Consider the following 16,703-nt stretch of genomic DNA (forward strand, 5'->3'; position numbering starts at 1 on the left):
CATTTTATCCCGATACTTGGGGAAGGTGGCAACTTGTTGCAAGAGTTTTATTTTTTATTTTATTACAGGGAATATGTTAACATTACGTAAGATCCTCTGACAGAAGTCAGTGGATTGCAGACAGTGTTCAACTTGCGATGGAACACGTTATAACAGAGGGTATGAACTGTTTTAGAGCATCGCAAGCATACGGGATTCCTTACCGTGCCCTTAAACGCCGTCTAAAAAAAAAAAAAGACTGATGACAAAATAATGTACTGGATTGAATTCATTGTGTGCAAGAAGTGATTTCACGAGTCTTGCACACAGGAATAAAATATGTGCAATGATTGTGTTGCTAAGTAGTGATAAAGGAGTGAGAAAGTGTCCATGAGCTTTAGATTAAGTCAATTTTGTTATACACATGTGTCAAACCACGTTCAGGTAAAATACATATATCAGTAAATGTGTTAATTTCATTTGCCATCTTACCCGACTATCGGAGAAAGATGAATACAATGCAGGCAAGAAGAAAACCTGTATCTATAAAGAAGGTAATTAATGTTTTCTGTTTGTACCAATATATAATTTCAAAATACCTTCCAGACTTTGATATTTCAATATGAATTTCAAAACTAAATGAACAGTATCTTAAATCACCAATCAAAGAAAAAGTCAGGCATCTTCCCCCGATCCACTCTAATACGTCCATATTATGGCTATTTATTATTAAGTAGGAATTTATAATAAAATAACTTGTTAGTCCATAAAGTTTGTATAAGAAACTCTCAAATAATTATTTACACGCTATAAACACTCAATGTGAGATCCTCTTGTTACACTGCATACATCAATACCTTATTCAATTTCTTGTCGCACATTCTCCAATATATCTCTGTTGGTGGATGTCATCGTAGCTGTGATTCGATGTCAGACTTCTTCAAAGTCTTAGGGCAGAAATGGTACATAAACTGCATCCTTCACATTTATCAAAGAATGTGCCATTGTTACTGAATTTGCTTTCACAAGTGCAGAACGCAAAAGGATAGGCCTATATGTTGTAGAGTTCCAATTTTTTAACAGTGTCTCCCGTAGCAACATAAATAATGTTATCCGAAAGTTAGAACTTGAAACTTAGGAAATTTGAGTATAAAATGACGTGTACCATGTTAATTTCTCATTAATACTTAATAATAATCATAATATCATTCTAAAACTGTGCGTACATCTTAGCCTACAGAATTATCACAGACGAAATATCTGATATTTCCATTCAATATGTGATGATGATTATAGTAATAATAATAATAATAATAATAATAATAATAACAATAACAACAACAATAATTAGATACATTTTACAAATATGGAATACCTTTTTTTTTTCGTTTTGGATTCTACATGTTTTGAATACTGAACGTAAAGTATCGTTCTCTTTATTGTTGAATGTCCCTGTGAATGGTACACCGGAATTAGAAGTTCATAAGACGTTATAAAATGTTAAAAAAAATTCCTCAAAATCTAACACATTTCCTTCATAAAAATGTACTTACTTACAAGAGGCTTTTAAGGAACCCGAAGGTTCATTGCCGCCCTCACATAAGTCCTCATAAAAATGTAGGTACAAATATGGAATATTATTAACAAATTATAAGATTGAAAAAATTACGAAATCAAAATGACCTCTACTAAGCAAAGCACAGAACAAGAATTCGGCATATTCATTAGAAGGTGTTTTCCCAACCGTCGTCTCTCATGTATTTTCTCGAACTCCTTCTATAGTTTCTTGCACTGCTTTTTCATTCCACTAATTTCTAAGTTTGTTAGAAGGTGAGGTTTTCCCTCCTCCTGCAGGTACCAACACTAGTAACTAAACAGAAAACCAGGATATAAAGATGGAATACTAATAATACTAGAATGCACCCACTCATCTATAAACATGTTCGGTACAACATATTGCGGTGAGCGTTATCGTGTTACTATGTCTGACTAATCACCTGCATTTAATTTTATGGTAAAGATACGTGAAAGTAGCGTAGCCAGAAAGAAAAACTTTTTCGTATAAGAAAAGTATTGGAAATTTCGCTTCAAAATTCGATTGAAGTTTTATTACTGGATTTTCAATTCTTCATTTCTTTTCTTTGATGGCTGAATACGTGGCGAGTTTCCTGTTTTCTTGCTGTTTTTCCTTCTTTCTCAGTTTGTTTGTTTTGCTTGTTTCCCACAATTATTATCAATCTCTCCTACTATATCTTCCAATAATTTTTTCTCCTTTAGCTGAAACTTCATCCCGATATGTATTCTGGATTCTTGTCACTGTCACAAACTTCATCATCAAACTCTACATTGTCTTCAGCACCATTATCTGAACGTCCATCTATAATTTGCTATAATGACAGTGTCAGGACCATCACGTAAGTTTTTATGCAGTGTCACTATCTTAGATAAATCACACTTATAAAAATTAAATAAACTGGAATGACAGAAAATTTTCTTTTTATACTATTGATACGATTCGCTATCGATATCTGAAACTGTCAACAACGGAAAAATACTATTTTCTTCTCTCGTAAAACAACTACTTTATAGCGAACATCCTAGAACGATAACAGAAATGATCCTCCTATAGTTCTGTGCTAAAATGAGGGCTTATGATTTTCGCTTGGACTGACTACCTAGTTTAGTTTCTTTCGAGGTTTTCTCTAACTCTAAGACGAATGTCCGGTAATTCCATTGCAGCCACTGACGTAGCAAAATCGACTGAAGCACTTGCCTGCCGATCCGGAGTTGCGCTCGGGCACGGGTTCGATCCCCGCTTGGGCTGATTACCTGATTGGGTTTTAGCGAAGTTTTCCCAACCGTAAAGTGAATTCCATGCAATCATGGCGAATCCTCCGCCTCATCTTGCCAAATACCATCTCGCTATCACCAATCTCATCGACGCTAAATAACCTATAGTTGATACTGTGTCGTTAAATAACCAAGTAAAAAATCCATCGCGAATCCTCTTCCTCATTTCACCAAATACAATCTCGCTATTACCAATTCCATCGATGCTCAATAACCCAGTTAATACAGCGTCGTTAAATAAACAACTAAAAAACCTGGATGCGATTTTTTGTGTGCCTTATGCCAGTAATAGTATATTTAGAATTAATGAAAAAAACATTCCATGATAGCTCTATTGATTGGTTAAAAAATAAAGCCAATGCATTCTATATGAATGGATGGTAATTATTAATTGAATGACATGAATTCAAGAGCTGTAATGAAAGCAATTATTTTCCAATGACAATCAGTGCCAAAGGGGAATAAAATTCTGTACACAAATAAACGCGTTTTCTCATGGTAGAAAGCCGGACTCTGCAATATTTCATATAATTTTACCAGAAAAATTAGTCTATAGCAGCTCGGGGATTAAGTGGTCACGAGATACAGTACTTCAGTGAGTAAGGCACTGTACTACATCTACAATAAACTGTATAGCCTTTATTAATCAGTTAATCTTATAGTACTTTGATTTTATTGTATTTGTAAATTTAATATTAATTGTAATTTATAATTGTATTCTTAATAATGCAGTTGTAATCCCCTGGTAGGGGGAAGAGAAGGCCTGATGACCTTATATTTACCAGGTTAAAAAAAAATATATATACACTACAAGAAGCCACCCGCGTGGCTCAGTCGGTTAAGGCGCTTGCCTGCCGGTCTGAAGTTGCGTTCGGGCGCAGGTTCGATCCCCGCTTGGGCTGATTACCTGGTTGGGTTTTTCCCGAGGTTTTTCCCAACCGTAATGTGAATGCAAGGTAATCTATGGCGAATCCTCGGTCTCATCTAGCCAAATATCATCTCGCTATCATCAAACTCATCGACGCTAAATAACGTAGTAGTTGATACAGCGTCGTTAAATAACCAACTAAAATAAAAAAAATACACTACAAAACCAAAGATCTCAGGTTGGAATCCCAAACGTGTTAGGTATCATAAAGGCATCCCTACATGTCTCTATACCATCCCTTTTTTACTTCATCAAGCAGAAATCTGAGAAATACTATGAAGAGAGAATGGAAAGGGGATTGGTCGGTAAGGAGTATATGATTATAAAAGAGGAAACGGCAGAACCTCGAGAATAACCTCAGCTGTGGTCTTGTCCTCCATAAGTGCCACTGGATTTTTCAAATGAATAATCCCAGATCTCACCGAGACTCGAGTCTCGGACCATCTACATGACAGATTGGTGTTTTAGTCCAGTGAAGGCAGATTCCTGCACTGTGCAGGACTTTCAACACCGTACATATTTCATATACACGAAACCGGTTCTCAGCCGAAGGGGCACCTAAACTTCAGGATGAGTTCAGCATGAGCGAGTTGTTTTTGATGGTGCAAACAAAATGAAACAAATCATATAGAGCGTATTCCGAATCTCAGCGCTGAGCAATCTGATGGCAACACGGTGTTTCGAATTTCAACGACGACGTCACTGATGCTCCACTGGTGTCACACCGGTTCCATCAGCTTGCAGAGGTTGTGGCAGTATCCAACAGCCGCCATCAATGAATCTGATTGGTTCTTGTATAGGGCGGGAATTAGCAGACGAATGACATAGTGCACTGTTGTGTCATGGCGGTGTGTTCTGCTGTATTGTTTGTAATGATCACAACGAAGGAAAACATATGTTAATGGCTTATGAACGAAGATGTTAACGGACCATTTATTACTACTGGTTCAAGAAACAAATTGTTTATTCTCTCTTTTCTTTGAACGAGATAGCAGTATGGAAATTTCGCAAAATCTTCCTAGCGTAGCACATACAACAACTTGTACAGCCGCCATGATAGCCATCGAACCTTCCAGCAGTTTTGTTCCTATTTCGCTGCAGCTTGACGTCATTGATGTCCAACGGTCCAGTGAGATTCGGAATACGCTAATACCTATGTAAATATGTGGTTTCGATATTCTAAATCAGGTATGGGTATAACGGAGAGGAGGTAAATATAATCTAGTTCACTCCATCCAGTATATTTCGGACTCGTTTACGTCACATGAACTTACCTTCTCTTCCGCTTAGGGATGTACAAAACTAATCCAGTATGGCACTACATTAAAGGTTTCAAATCAAGTCAAATACGCATTCATATGGTCACTATGGCTTAGGACTCATAATCACTTATAAGCTCTAGATCGCCTGTACCGATTGGTCAGGACGAGTCTGTATAAATATTTGAATAAATACTGTTACTACATAAACGTAGTCTAAAGCAGTTACCAGATGATACGCTGTTGGGACGTGTGCGTGCAATGTTTTTCATCAGGTTCATTTTAGGTTAAAAAATGATCGCAGACATATGTGGATCCAAAGATTGCTATCATCTTAGCTGAGAAATTACGTAAGTTAGGATAATTGTCATTAGATATTAATTCATACAATAATTCTTTGCTGGCTTTACCTGACATTTGAAAAAGGGTATTGTTCTCTATGATTCGCCTATGTGTTTGAAATGTAATAAATTGATCGGACTGCATTTTCAACTAGTATTGATTGTGGGTTGGCTTTTCCACTAACAAATTATTCCTGTATATTCTTGAAAACTTTCCCATTATTTGAACCAGAACAACAAATTACATTAAAAGTAACATATTGATTTATCGCATGTAACAACTATTTCATTAATATAAACAATTTTTAACAATCCTATTTTAAACTCTTACCTATAAGTTGTATGTTCGTCAAAATTCGTCTTATGTTCAAGATCGAAGTGCTGTCTGATATTATAATGTTTTACGTAAATCTCAACTGAACAGTCGAGGTATCGAGTTTTACCTTCATTCATAGTAACAAAATAGTCTTGTTCTCATGCTTCTTGGCAATTAAAATGAAATCTACAATTTATTCGTCATATTCCACCATATTACATAGCCCTGATTAGAACGCTATGTTACCGAGTTCAACCTCTGCTTACTGTATGCGCACGCAGACAGGTAGAATATTTGCAATGGGAGAAATGGAGGGTTGTGTATACAGTGCCAGTGCCGGGACATATGCGTATGTAGTACAATTAAATTATATTGCAGATATTTTCTTTAATTTTAAATATCTCCACTCAACTTAAAACAGTCAATAAGCTTGAAAATAACTGAAAATAAATATTAAAAAAAGAAATGAAATTACAATAAAAAGCAAAATTTCTTTTAGAAGCAACATTTCTAATAATGAATAACATATTTTTGGTAATATTAGAATTAAAAAAATTACTTCTGTTGCAAGTTTATTATTATGAATCATTCAGAAATGCTTCACGATCCTACATCTAAATACTAGACAATTTGACAATGTAAATGCATACGATGAAAGAGTAATGGAACGGAGAAAAATTCTCTCCGGCACCGGGATTTGAATCCGGGTTTTCAGCTCTACGTGCTGATGCTTTATCCACTAACAATAAGCCACACCGGATACCCATCCCGGTATCGGACAGAATCGTCTCAGTTTAAGTTCCAACTCTTGGGTTCCCTCTAGTGGCCGCCCTCTGCACTACGTCATAGATGTCTATGAACGTAGGACTGAAGTCCACACATGTACTGAGGTGCACTCGTTATGAGTGACTAGTTGGCCGGGATCCGACGGAATAAGCGCCGTCTTAAATCACGAAGTGATTTACGCATATCATATATATTATTTTAATGTACTGAAGTACATATGAAATTTCCATGCAGATATTCTGCGTCATCATACGATGAAAGAGTAATGAAACGGAGAAAAGAGTTGGAACTTAAACTGAGACGATTCTGTCCGACACCGGGATGGGTATCCGGTGTGGCTTAGTGGATAAAGCATCAGTACGTAGAGCTGAAAACCCGGGTTCAAATCCCGGTGCCGGAGAGAATTTTTCTCCGTTCCATTACTCTTTCATCGTATGATGACGCAGAATATCTGCATGGAAATATCATATGTACTTCGGTACATTAAAATAATATAAATGTAAATGCAATTTTCTAACAGTGGTAATAACCTTTCTACAAACTAAATATTGTGATACATTTTCCACATCCGGAAATGATCACTTTCCATAGAGGATTTAACTGAGATCCTGAGCTTCGTTTAACGTCTCTCGTGCTAGCTATACTGTAACTGGCTCAGAAAATCTCTGTTCATATACAACATTCATTGCGTATTTTAGTTCGCTTTTTAAGTGCTGCAATGGACGTTTGTCGTTCATTGATTTTAGTCAGATAAAAAAGGTAGGAACGCTGCAGGTTAGGCAATCTTGAGAAAAATGTACTTACACGAGTGGCAGCACTGGGGAACATGCGGTGCAAGTACATACGAGCTACCGTCTCCGTTCTAGACCATGTAGTCCAGGCTTGGAGAACTGGGCGACAATTATGGTGTTGCGTCACTCATCGGATATGTCACTTGCTCCTTCCTTCCATTGACTTTGTAGGGGAGGGGATCTGTATTCAGTGTCTGTCTTATGTGATTGCGTACGGGCCACAGATACAGTACGTCATTCAACTCCTGTGGACTGTGGACGGGGAACCAACGCTTTCCCCATGCTTTCCACCCCTCTCTCGCTAGTAGTCCACACCTGTGGAGTAACGGACAGCGCGTCTGGCCGTGAAACCAGGTGGCCCGGGTTCGAATCCCGGTCGGGGCAAGTTATCTGGTTGAGGTTTTTTCCGGGGTTTTCCCTCAACCCAATATGAGCAAATGCTGGGTAACTTTCGGTGTTGGACCCCGGACTCATTTCACCGGCATTATCACCTTCATATCATTCAGACGCTAAATAACCTAGATGTTGATACAGCGTCGTAAAATAACCCAACTCTCGCTAGTTCTGCATCCCTAATGTAGTCAACCGCCTTAAATAAGGAAAAGTATATCTACTACATTTAGTAATTGGTTCTTTTCCAACTACGGAAATTAATCATACATGAAGAAGTGTTGATATTGTGATAGGGAAGCAGTGGTGAAATTATATTTACAAAATTGCTTTGTCCAGCATAAATTTTGCTGGTGGTCAGGAACTGAGAGTCGATCTTTCGTGAGAAGCTGTTAGCTATCTTCTGCTATGCCTGGACCTCTATTAGATTCATTTAATTAATTTGATTGTTGAAAGCCTCGTATAAACAAAGGAGGAAGTTTGCGAAAGACGAAGAGGAAATTGGAATCTCTGTATCTTCACTCTTGACTGTAAGTATCCTCTGAGAGGTAATATAATTCAGGAAGGAGACATAAGCTAAGCTTCATTCGCTACTGAACGGGAACAATAAGGCTAACTTTATTTTATTCGCATTCCTGATTCTCTTTGACTTGTATACACTATCAAAGGAACACAATATCGAAATATTATGTAAAGCATAGAAAAGTTTAGATAGTTTTGTAATAGATTATTATATATGGACTGACATACAAAAATAAATTTAATAAAATTGTGTGGTGCTTATATTGAAATGCTAGAAATTTTTGGAAAAGAAACGGAACAAAACAATATAAAATTTTCTATATACACAAATCCTACAAAATATGAAGTTAAATTAAATAAAGACCAGTAAATTTCCATGTGTTCTCATTCAGTTACAGGTAAGATACCCAAATTTCAGTCTATATATATCAAGATTGTGTATTTGTGGCGTTAACTTACCGAGTGCTTCCGCAATTAGGACACAAAGTTCTTGGAGTTTCAGCATTAAATGGCCTAAAATCTGTCCTTCATAAGCTCCACGAAAATAAATCTAACGGCGTAGTATTCAGAACATTGGAGTATATGGAGCATCATTTTCACCTTTACTGTATAAGCAAATTCTCCTTCCCGCTCCCTCTCTTCATCGACCGTCCATGACCTCTTCGTTCTTCCAGTTGGAAGTCCATTGCTTTTTCGGAAATCTAAGGTCATCGCTTTTGTATAATATATACTGTATTTATCCCTGTGTGTTATCTCCTAGCTTACTATGCATGAAGTCTATTTGTACCTCTTTTTCAATGTCTTCACGGTATGAATAAACGAACAAACTTGTAAAGGAGTTCAAGATCAATATTATACGAATCATAAACTGGGATTGAAACGTGCATGGGGCTGGACTAAAGAATACAACGGAAGTAGAAAGAGTACAATACGAAGTGGAAGTAAGTGGAAAGACAAAAAGAACATTGAACGTGTACTGTCATCTAGCATATCGAGGAAGAATTAATTGAACACGATGTTATTCATACACAGATTTTCTTGAAGATTAACCATTTCTTGTCTGATGAGTGGTAGCACACTATCAGGAAGATTGGTTCATATGAGTAACTTGTTTGTAGCTTCTTTATATTTATTTGCTTTTTATTATAATAATGACCGGTTTCTAATAAACCTCAGTTAACTCTCGGTTACAGTCCGCGTCACCGTTTTTGGAGTGTGAAATAAGTAGTGGGAATGTTAAGTACGAGTGTTTTACATTTGCCGCAATCAGTCTGACAACTGTGTACTTAGCTGCTCTTACAAATTTAACTGCACTGATAATTTTCATGAGTTTCCGAAAAATTAAATTAGATTTTTCAGCGCTTGTAATTAACAGTTGAGATAATTTCAAATTCATTATCTATTGTCGTGCATAGGTGTCTGCACTAGTATTCTCTTAGTGACTTTTAGTTATTTATAGTTACTTTTGTTTGAACAAGTTTTCAGTAATAATATGGCTGATAATTATACATTGAGCCCTGTACTAGCTTTTTAATTAAAGAACAATATGATAAATGATAGTGTACATATACACCTTCGTTTGAATCGTAATATGATTAAAAAAGCAATAATTATTGGTCTTTGATGTAATCATCGAGGTAAATAATGCTAGTGGAGAGTGAGCTAGACGTAACTTCTGCTACAAAACTGCAACCGTAGTCAACTGTGATTGCTATGGCAGCCATACTGATAAACATGTAAAAATATTGTAGATTGGTCTATATGAATGTTTTTATGTATTCAAATGAACTTTTCGAATTCCGAAATAGCATTAGTATTGACAGAACATCCAAGAATATAATATTCCTTGACCGACGACATAGAATCTGAAGCTGAGGACGAAAACTTTGTTAAGCTTCAGATGTTCGAAATTGTCTTTACAAACACGCATTATTATCCTAATATGTCATAGAAAGTAAAACATTAATCTAAGTTACGTAAATGAAACGTCATATTTTTAAAACTATACAGATAATAACTATAGTAAATTGATTTATTGTGGTCTGTTATTATTATTATTATTATTATTATTATTATTATTATTATTATTATTATTATTAATATTGAATATCAGTTATTATAGTTTACAAAACAGTAATGCAGTAGCGCCACATGTCGATATTTGTTCAAGTCAGTACCAACAACATGGTAACTACAAGCCGAGGTACAGTTACCAGTTGAATCATAGCTAAATGTAAATATGACGATAACCATTGCTTTTGAAACTCATTTTAAATCTATCAGCAAGTTAAGTCGTAGATAACTTTGTATGTACAGGTAACTGTTTTTACAGAAACCGACCATCAGTCTACTATATTGTCGTAAACGCCAAGATGAAAACATACTTTTGGATGTCTAGATATGGTTAAAATATCCTCAAATATTTGTTACTAATTGGATAAATGTTTAAATAATTACAGTTGTTGCTGCTGTTTGTGATGATTGTTAATTATATTTAAACCTTATTAAAATACGTCTTGAATTATGAAATTAGACAATATGTTTGCAGTACATCGCGTTGTCTGATTGAAATATGGTTCCCTTCAGGCTTTTCTTCAAATCTCCAAAACTCTGGTAATCACATGAAGATAAGTCTGGGCTCTAAGAGAGTATACGATGGAGGAACTGGTCACCTTCTTTCTTATATCATCTGAGTTACATTTGGCAGAATCTCACACGTTCGACTTTCTGCTCAGCTATTAAAGAGTGTGGCGGCCACCACGTGCAAACTTTGTGATACTGCAGGAATTTTATGGATATTTCCCTGGCTGACATTCAGTAATAAATTACGCTTGAGTTCGCTCATTGTTATTCTCTCCTTATCTCTCGTACAGGAGCATATCAATGTGTTTAATTGAATTTAACTTCAAAGACTTGAGCGCTTGCCCTGGCCATGGATTGTACTGTAGAGATGTTAGGCAGGAACGAAACCGCTCACACTAATCCTTTACAACTTACTATTTCCCTAGGTATGTCTGTCCATATACTTCAACCAATCTACAATGGATTTCAGCAGGTGTACGCTCTTCTGTAGTCAATATAAATATTTTACATCATTATGTTGACTTTTGGACTCTTCCATTTTGCAATATATTTTTTTTCTTTTTCCATTTATTTGCAGGAACAGTGACAAGTATGCCAACCAAACCTACCAATAGAAAGTCTATAACTCCTGTTGCCAATACCACTGAAACGAAGTCCGGTCAGCAGATACATGGTCCAATAGTGAAAAGTCCATATTTCGAAAATGTCCATAATTTGATAACGTCCATTTATGTAAAATGTCCAAGCTCAGAAAATGTCCAATTACATAAAGTCCAAAATTAAAATGTTCAAACTAGTCATGTGCCAGATCTGAAAAGGTCCAATTATTAATTGAATATGATCCAATGCCTAAAATGTCCACTTGGAACGAAGTTGTGTAAAATGTCTAGACTCACTAAAAATATATTACTAATGAATGGTGATTAAAAAGTGTTACGATAACTGTATTTAAATCATTTCAGTTAATTTATTCAGAATTATTATAACAAGGCAGTCTAGAAGTGCATTAAAGTTCACCTTGATGATCGTCATCTTCAGGTTGTGGGTCAGAAAGCAATTTTAGGCAGAAAGAAATTGCTCTTAAGTAGCGAGGTATATCATTCTCGTCCTTGAATTACTGGTATCTGGTTACAAGATTTTCCACTTGTTGATTGTGAAGATATTTTCTGCTCAGTTGTTGTTTAATATTTTCATATCCACCTAATAATTGTGTCACCAATACTTCCGTTTCATTCTGCTGTTGTTTTTAAATGTTCTATAAATCGCCATATATTTACATGGTGAGATATAACTAATCTTTGAAACTGAGAGTGGAATCCCTCCGTAGCGGTGTTCGTTCGTTGTCGACCATTTAACACTAATTCATAAACATTCCAAATTTCAGGTGAGAACTTAGGGAGTCCTCCCTCCTCTTGCTGTCCTACTATTGATGTACTTAGTAGCCACATATTGGACGAATTCTATAATTTCTTCTTCAAAATTATCATTGAGATTTACTACAAAGTAGCCTACTAAGAATTTTCGAAGTCTTTCATTTCCATAACAACAACAACATTGCTTTCGTGAGCTAATCACTTGTGTGTCACCTTGGAAACATTCCCGTCTAGAGTTTTTTTCTAGTGGTATTGCTTTCATACGTTTGTTACTTTTTAAATAAACTTTTTATATAATGGCCCATTTTGCATTTTGGACTTTTTTTTTGCGCTTTAGACTCTTTTTTGTCTATTGGACATTTTAAATTTGGACATCTCTACTTTTGGATTTTTTGTTTATGGACTAAAGATCATGGACGAATACGTATCTGGACTTTCCTGTATGGACCTTTCATATATTTGGACCTTGTCTTTGGGAATGCGAAGTCTGGCTGATACTCCTGTCACACAGAGTAAATCTCTATCGATTTTCTTTTCATGTCACCACACATAATGTTTTTTTAGCTCACATTTTCCTTCTTAGTAATTAGTACATAGTACAGCAAAGCTTTGAAGAATGATTTAAGAGAAGGAGGTTGCTGTAGATGAAAGTTACATTATGACAGAAATAATAAAATTCATAAAAGCCATCAGCATTAAAACTGTGTTGTGAGAAGAGCTGTGGTGTGTAGGTGACATTTGGGCTCTACATCATCAACTGAAGCTCCATCATCTCCACCAAGGTAATGGGCGCCATTAAGAATTCAATTTCCCTGGTGTAATTGAGGATAAAAATATCGGAAAGCTTGTCTGCATCTGACAGGGTGAAATGTGTGTCACATAACCCATTCTTCTTGTTTCTTTAGTTAGACAAGAAACTTTATCACAGCAGTATGGAGGTTGCTCCTTTCATTAACGACTTCTAACTCAATACTTGAAAAATTACGAGCAAAATAGTAGACCATGGCTCAGGAAATCAGGAAATAACTTGAAGCTACACGAAGTATATTATGAACGATTTTCTTACTAAATCAAGTAAATGAAGAAGATTGTCTATTAAGACGTAATGCTCATATATCTTCCATATAACTCGATGGAGGTACGATGTTTCTAATTGTGTTACTCCTTGCAATTCGTTTACTAGTGCTGTCTTTAGGCTACGTGTAGATTGAATATTTTGCATTGATGGTGACGAAAAAGATAATCACAAAGTTTCGAATATTAGCTCTATCTTTGTATTCATATAATCACATAAGTGACAGATGAATAGCTTCACTATGATGAATATATTTTAGTAGAAGTACATGTCGGTGCAGTCACCTATCGACAGGTGCATAGCTTTACTATGCTGCCTATCTTTACATAGAACTACGTGAGGTTGAGATCACACAAGGGGAATACTAGGAGAATAAGGGGAATACAAAGATAACAAGGAGAATATACAAGAATAACAAGAGAAATAAATATATGGATAACAAGGGAATAGAAGGAGAACAAGAGAATATATAGAAAACGATAAAAATTTAAGGAGAACAAGGGAAATAGAAGAACAAGAGATTAGAAACAATAGAAATTTAAGGAGAACAACTGGGTGAACAGTATAGAGCAAAACAAGCCTCGCGCGGCCTCGAGTCCCCCACCTCCGCGCGCATAGCCGGCCGACCAGCCGTGAAACCTGTGCTGCTATATACTGTTCACCTACTATATACAGTCACGAAGCTCAATACGTAGGGAATATGCATCCATAGATAGTTACTAACCAATATGATCGCTACTATCGGCTCATCACAGACAATGCGAAATAGTACCAGCACAGTCTATTGTTCTTAGTACTCTCATCTCAAGCTTCGTGACTGTATATACTAGACTATGGTAATACTAGGACAACAAGCGGAGTACAATGAGAACTAGAGAAATACATGGAAAACAAGGGGAATACAAAGAGACCATCGGCTTAGCTGAATCGGTTGAGGCGCTTGCCTCCCGATTGGGAGATGTCTCGGGCATGGGTTAGATATCCACTTGGATTGATTATTTACCTGGTTGGTTTTTTTTTCGAGGTTTTTCCTAACTGTAAGGCCAATGCCAGGTAATCTATCGAGAATCCTAGACCTCATCTCGCCAAATACCATCTCGCTATTACCAACCCCAAAGACGCTAAATAACCTAGCTATTGATAGAGCGTTGTTAACTAACCGACTAAAGAAGTACAAGGAGAACAAGGGGAATACAAGTAGAACAAGAGTAATATAAGAACAAGAGGAGTACTAAGACAACAAACGAAGTACTATGAGAATTAGGCAAATATATTAAGAACAAGAGGAATGCAAAGGGAATAAGGAGAATGTAGATAGACAGATGGATTTATTCAGCAATATTATGTATGCAGATGCACTACACTATCATAATTTTCTCTTAAATCAAATGCACGGGTTTTTTGACCGTACGTGCTGTATAAAAAAGTCATACTTTGTAGGTTTCACCCCCTCACCTATGATTAGATATAACCACTCTCCAAAAGAACACATGGAAAATGACACAAACAAAACTCATTATATAATATATCCTAACCTAACATGCAAACAGGCATAGAAGTGTATAACTGAATAGTTACCATTATTCCTTCGTCAATTCGCATCATAAACTTCAACAGCTGAAGTTCTAAGCTGTCTCGCCTTCAAGAGGAACAATCCAATCTTTTGTTCGCATTCTCTATTCCCCATGAGGTCAAGACATGCAAGCGAATCCCTATTCTGACTTACCATCGAGGGTGGTAGATATTTTCTCCGGATATGTTCCGTTTCGTCACACTGGGATAAAATGTGTCTCCAGGAGTCCTTTTCCCCACACAAAGGACAGAGGCTCTCTCCTTCTTCGGTGACAATGTTATTACCTTTCCATACCCCCAATCTTAGCCACGCTAAACCATCTCTACTGTCTTTGTTACAAGAATTTATGTAGTCACACCTCCCCCAGTTAAGCATGAGATCTGATTGTAAATGTTTTCCGAACATTGGAGCTCAATCTCTTGCCTCTCAATGTTAATTAAACGCATCTTCACATTACGCCATATATTTCTTCTATTATTTTCCCTTTTTCCCCCATACCCAGCCCATTCCTATATGAGGAGAATGTTAGAGAACGAGGGGAATACAATAAATGGAATAGACGACGTATGAATTACTGACAGACAAGATGACGCTGAAGGGATTTGTGGAATATTGTACTATAGAAATGTCTTTATAATGAAGGTGATTATGATTATGATTATGTTGATGATGATGATGTTGATGATGATAAATGGGTATCCTGTTCTCTTCTGAAGTTGCTGCATTGATTTGTAATTCTGTCTTGCTTGCAGATACAGGCTGGTGGCTGCAACTCGCCCATTCAGTCGACTTAACCCTACGGAGAGAAGGATTTATAGTTCGTCATCACCTCGTACTGCAGGAAAGCCTGGTGTCGGTTGAAAGATTAACTGCCAAGTTACAACCTTTGAAAACTGCACCTGTAAGGGGTAAGTAACAATTAATTATAATTTATATCCACAATGGCGTTATTCTACTACTTACTTTTGACAATTTATTTCGTAAACAGTCTGAGATTAAAAACCACTCTTTGAGATTAGAGATTGCTGTCAAATTGAACATCGACTTACGAAGATTAATGTAACCGCATTCGAATTGTAAAATATTATATGATTAAACATTGTAGCTGCAATTAAAACTTTACATCACAGATGGGCATCGTGCCCCCCTTGAGAATTTGTGCCTCACTGACCTTCACAGAGCTTATCGTTCTGAGTGACATCATCTTCACAGTCCCCGTTCCTCCCTCACGTAGCTCCTAGGCGTGGGCAGGTTCTATATCAGTTTCATAAGCAATATCCGTTGTGGCATAATGGCATTATCAAAGCAGTGTGTACGCGTTAGAAAACGATTATTTAATGAGAAATGGAAGGGAGAGATTTTTTGCTGTTTAGAAGGGGAGAACATACGATGTTTGTTATGCTCGAAAATCCTATTAGGCATTAATAAATTTAATATACAACGACATTACTCCTTATGTCATTAAGAACATGCTGAATTAGAAGGTAAGAAAAATTAAATGTTATTTTTCGTACTATTCCGAAGAAAATTTATGGTCTTAACATTTGCATAGTATACTAAATACGACATTATACCTTAAACACGCTGCATTAAAAGGTACGAGGAATTAAATGTTGTTTGTACGTATTATTTCCAAAAGAAATTTATAAAAAAAATATCAAATGTGCGTAGAAAACGAAATATGATTTTCTGTAATTATTTTAGGTCGAGAACGTGCAAATCTATTAAGTAATCTTGATAAACTCCAGAATATTCAAGAAAATAAACGTAGACAACGTGATGGAATATTATTGGCTAGTTAGACAATTTCTCGCCTGTGATTTAAATCAATTCAATGCTGGAGAAATAGTAAAGAGGTTTATGATTAAAGCTGCCGAATTAATTTGCCAAATTGAATAAAAGTTTTCTAGTCTCTCACGTTAACCAAGCGCTTTCCT

The 16,703-nt window shown here is 36.2% G+C and overlaps 1 protein-coding gene across 1 annotated transcript in view; it reads left to right on the top strand.

Moving 5' to 3' along the window:
• Positions 1–16,703, top strand: part of LOC138703394 (retinal guanylyl cyclase 2) — a 1,174,702-nt gene that overhangs the window by 699,566 nt on the left and 458,433 nt on the right. Inside the window, exon 6 of the mRNA XM_069831228.1 lies at positions 15,519–15,674. Coding sequence (XP_069687329.1) covers positions 15,519–15,674 — 156 coding nt within the window. The remainder of the gene's footprint in view (positions 1–15,518; positions 15,675–16,703) is intronic.

Source organism: Periplaneta americana, chromosome 7, assembly GCF_040183065.1.
Source record: "Periplaneta americana isolate PAMFEO1 chromosome 7, P.americana_PAMFEO1_priV1, whole genome shotgun sequence".
NCBI classification, from domain to species: Eukaryota; Metazoa; Arthropoda; class Insecta; order Blattodea; family Blattidae; genus Periplaneta; species Periplaneta americana.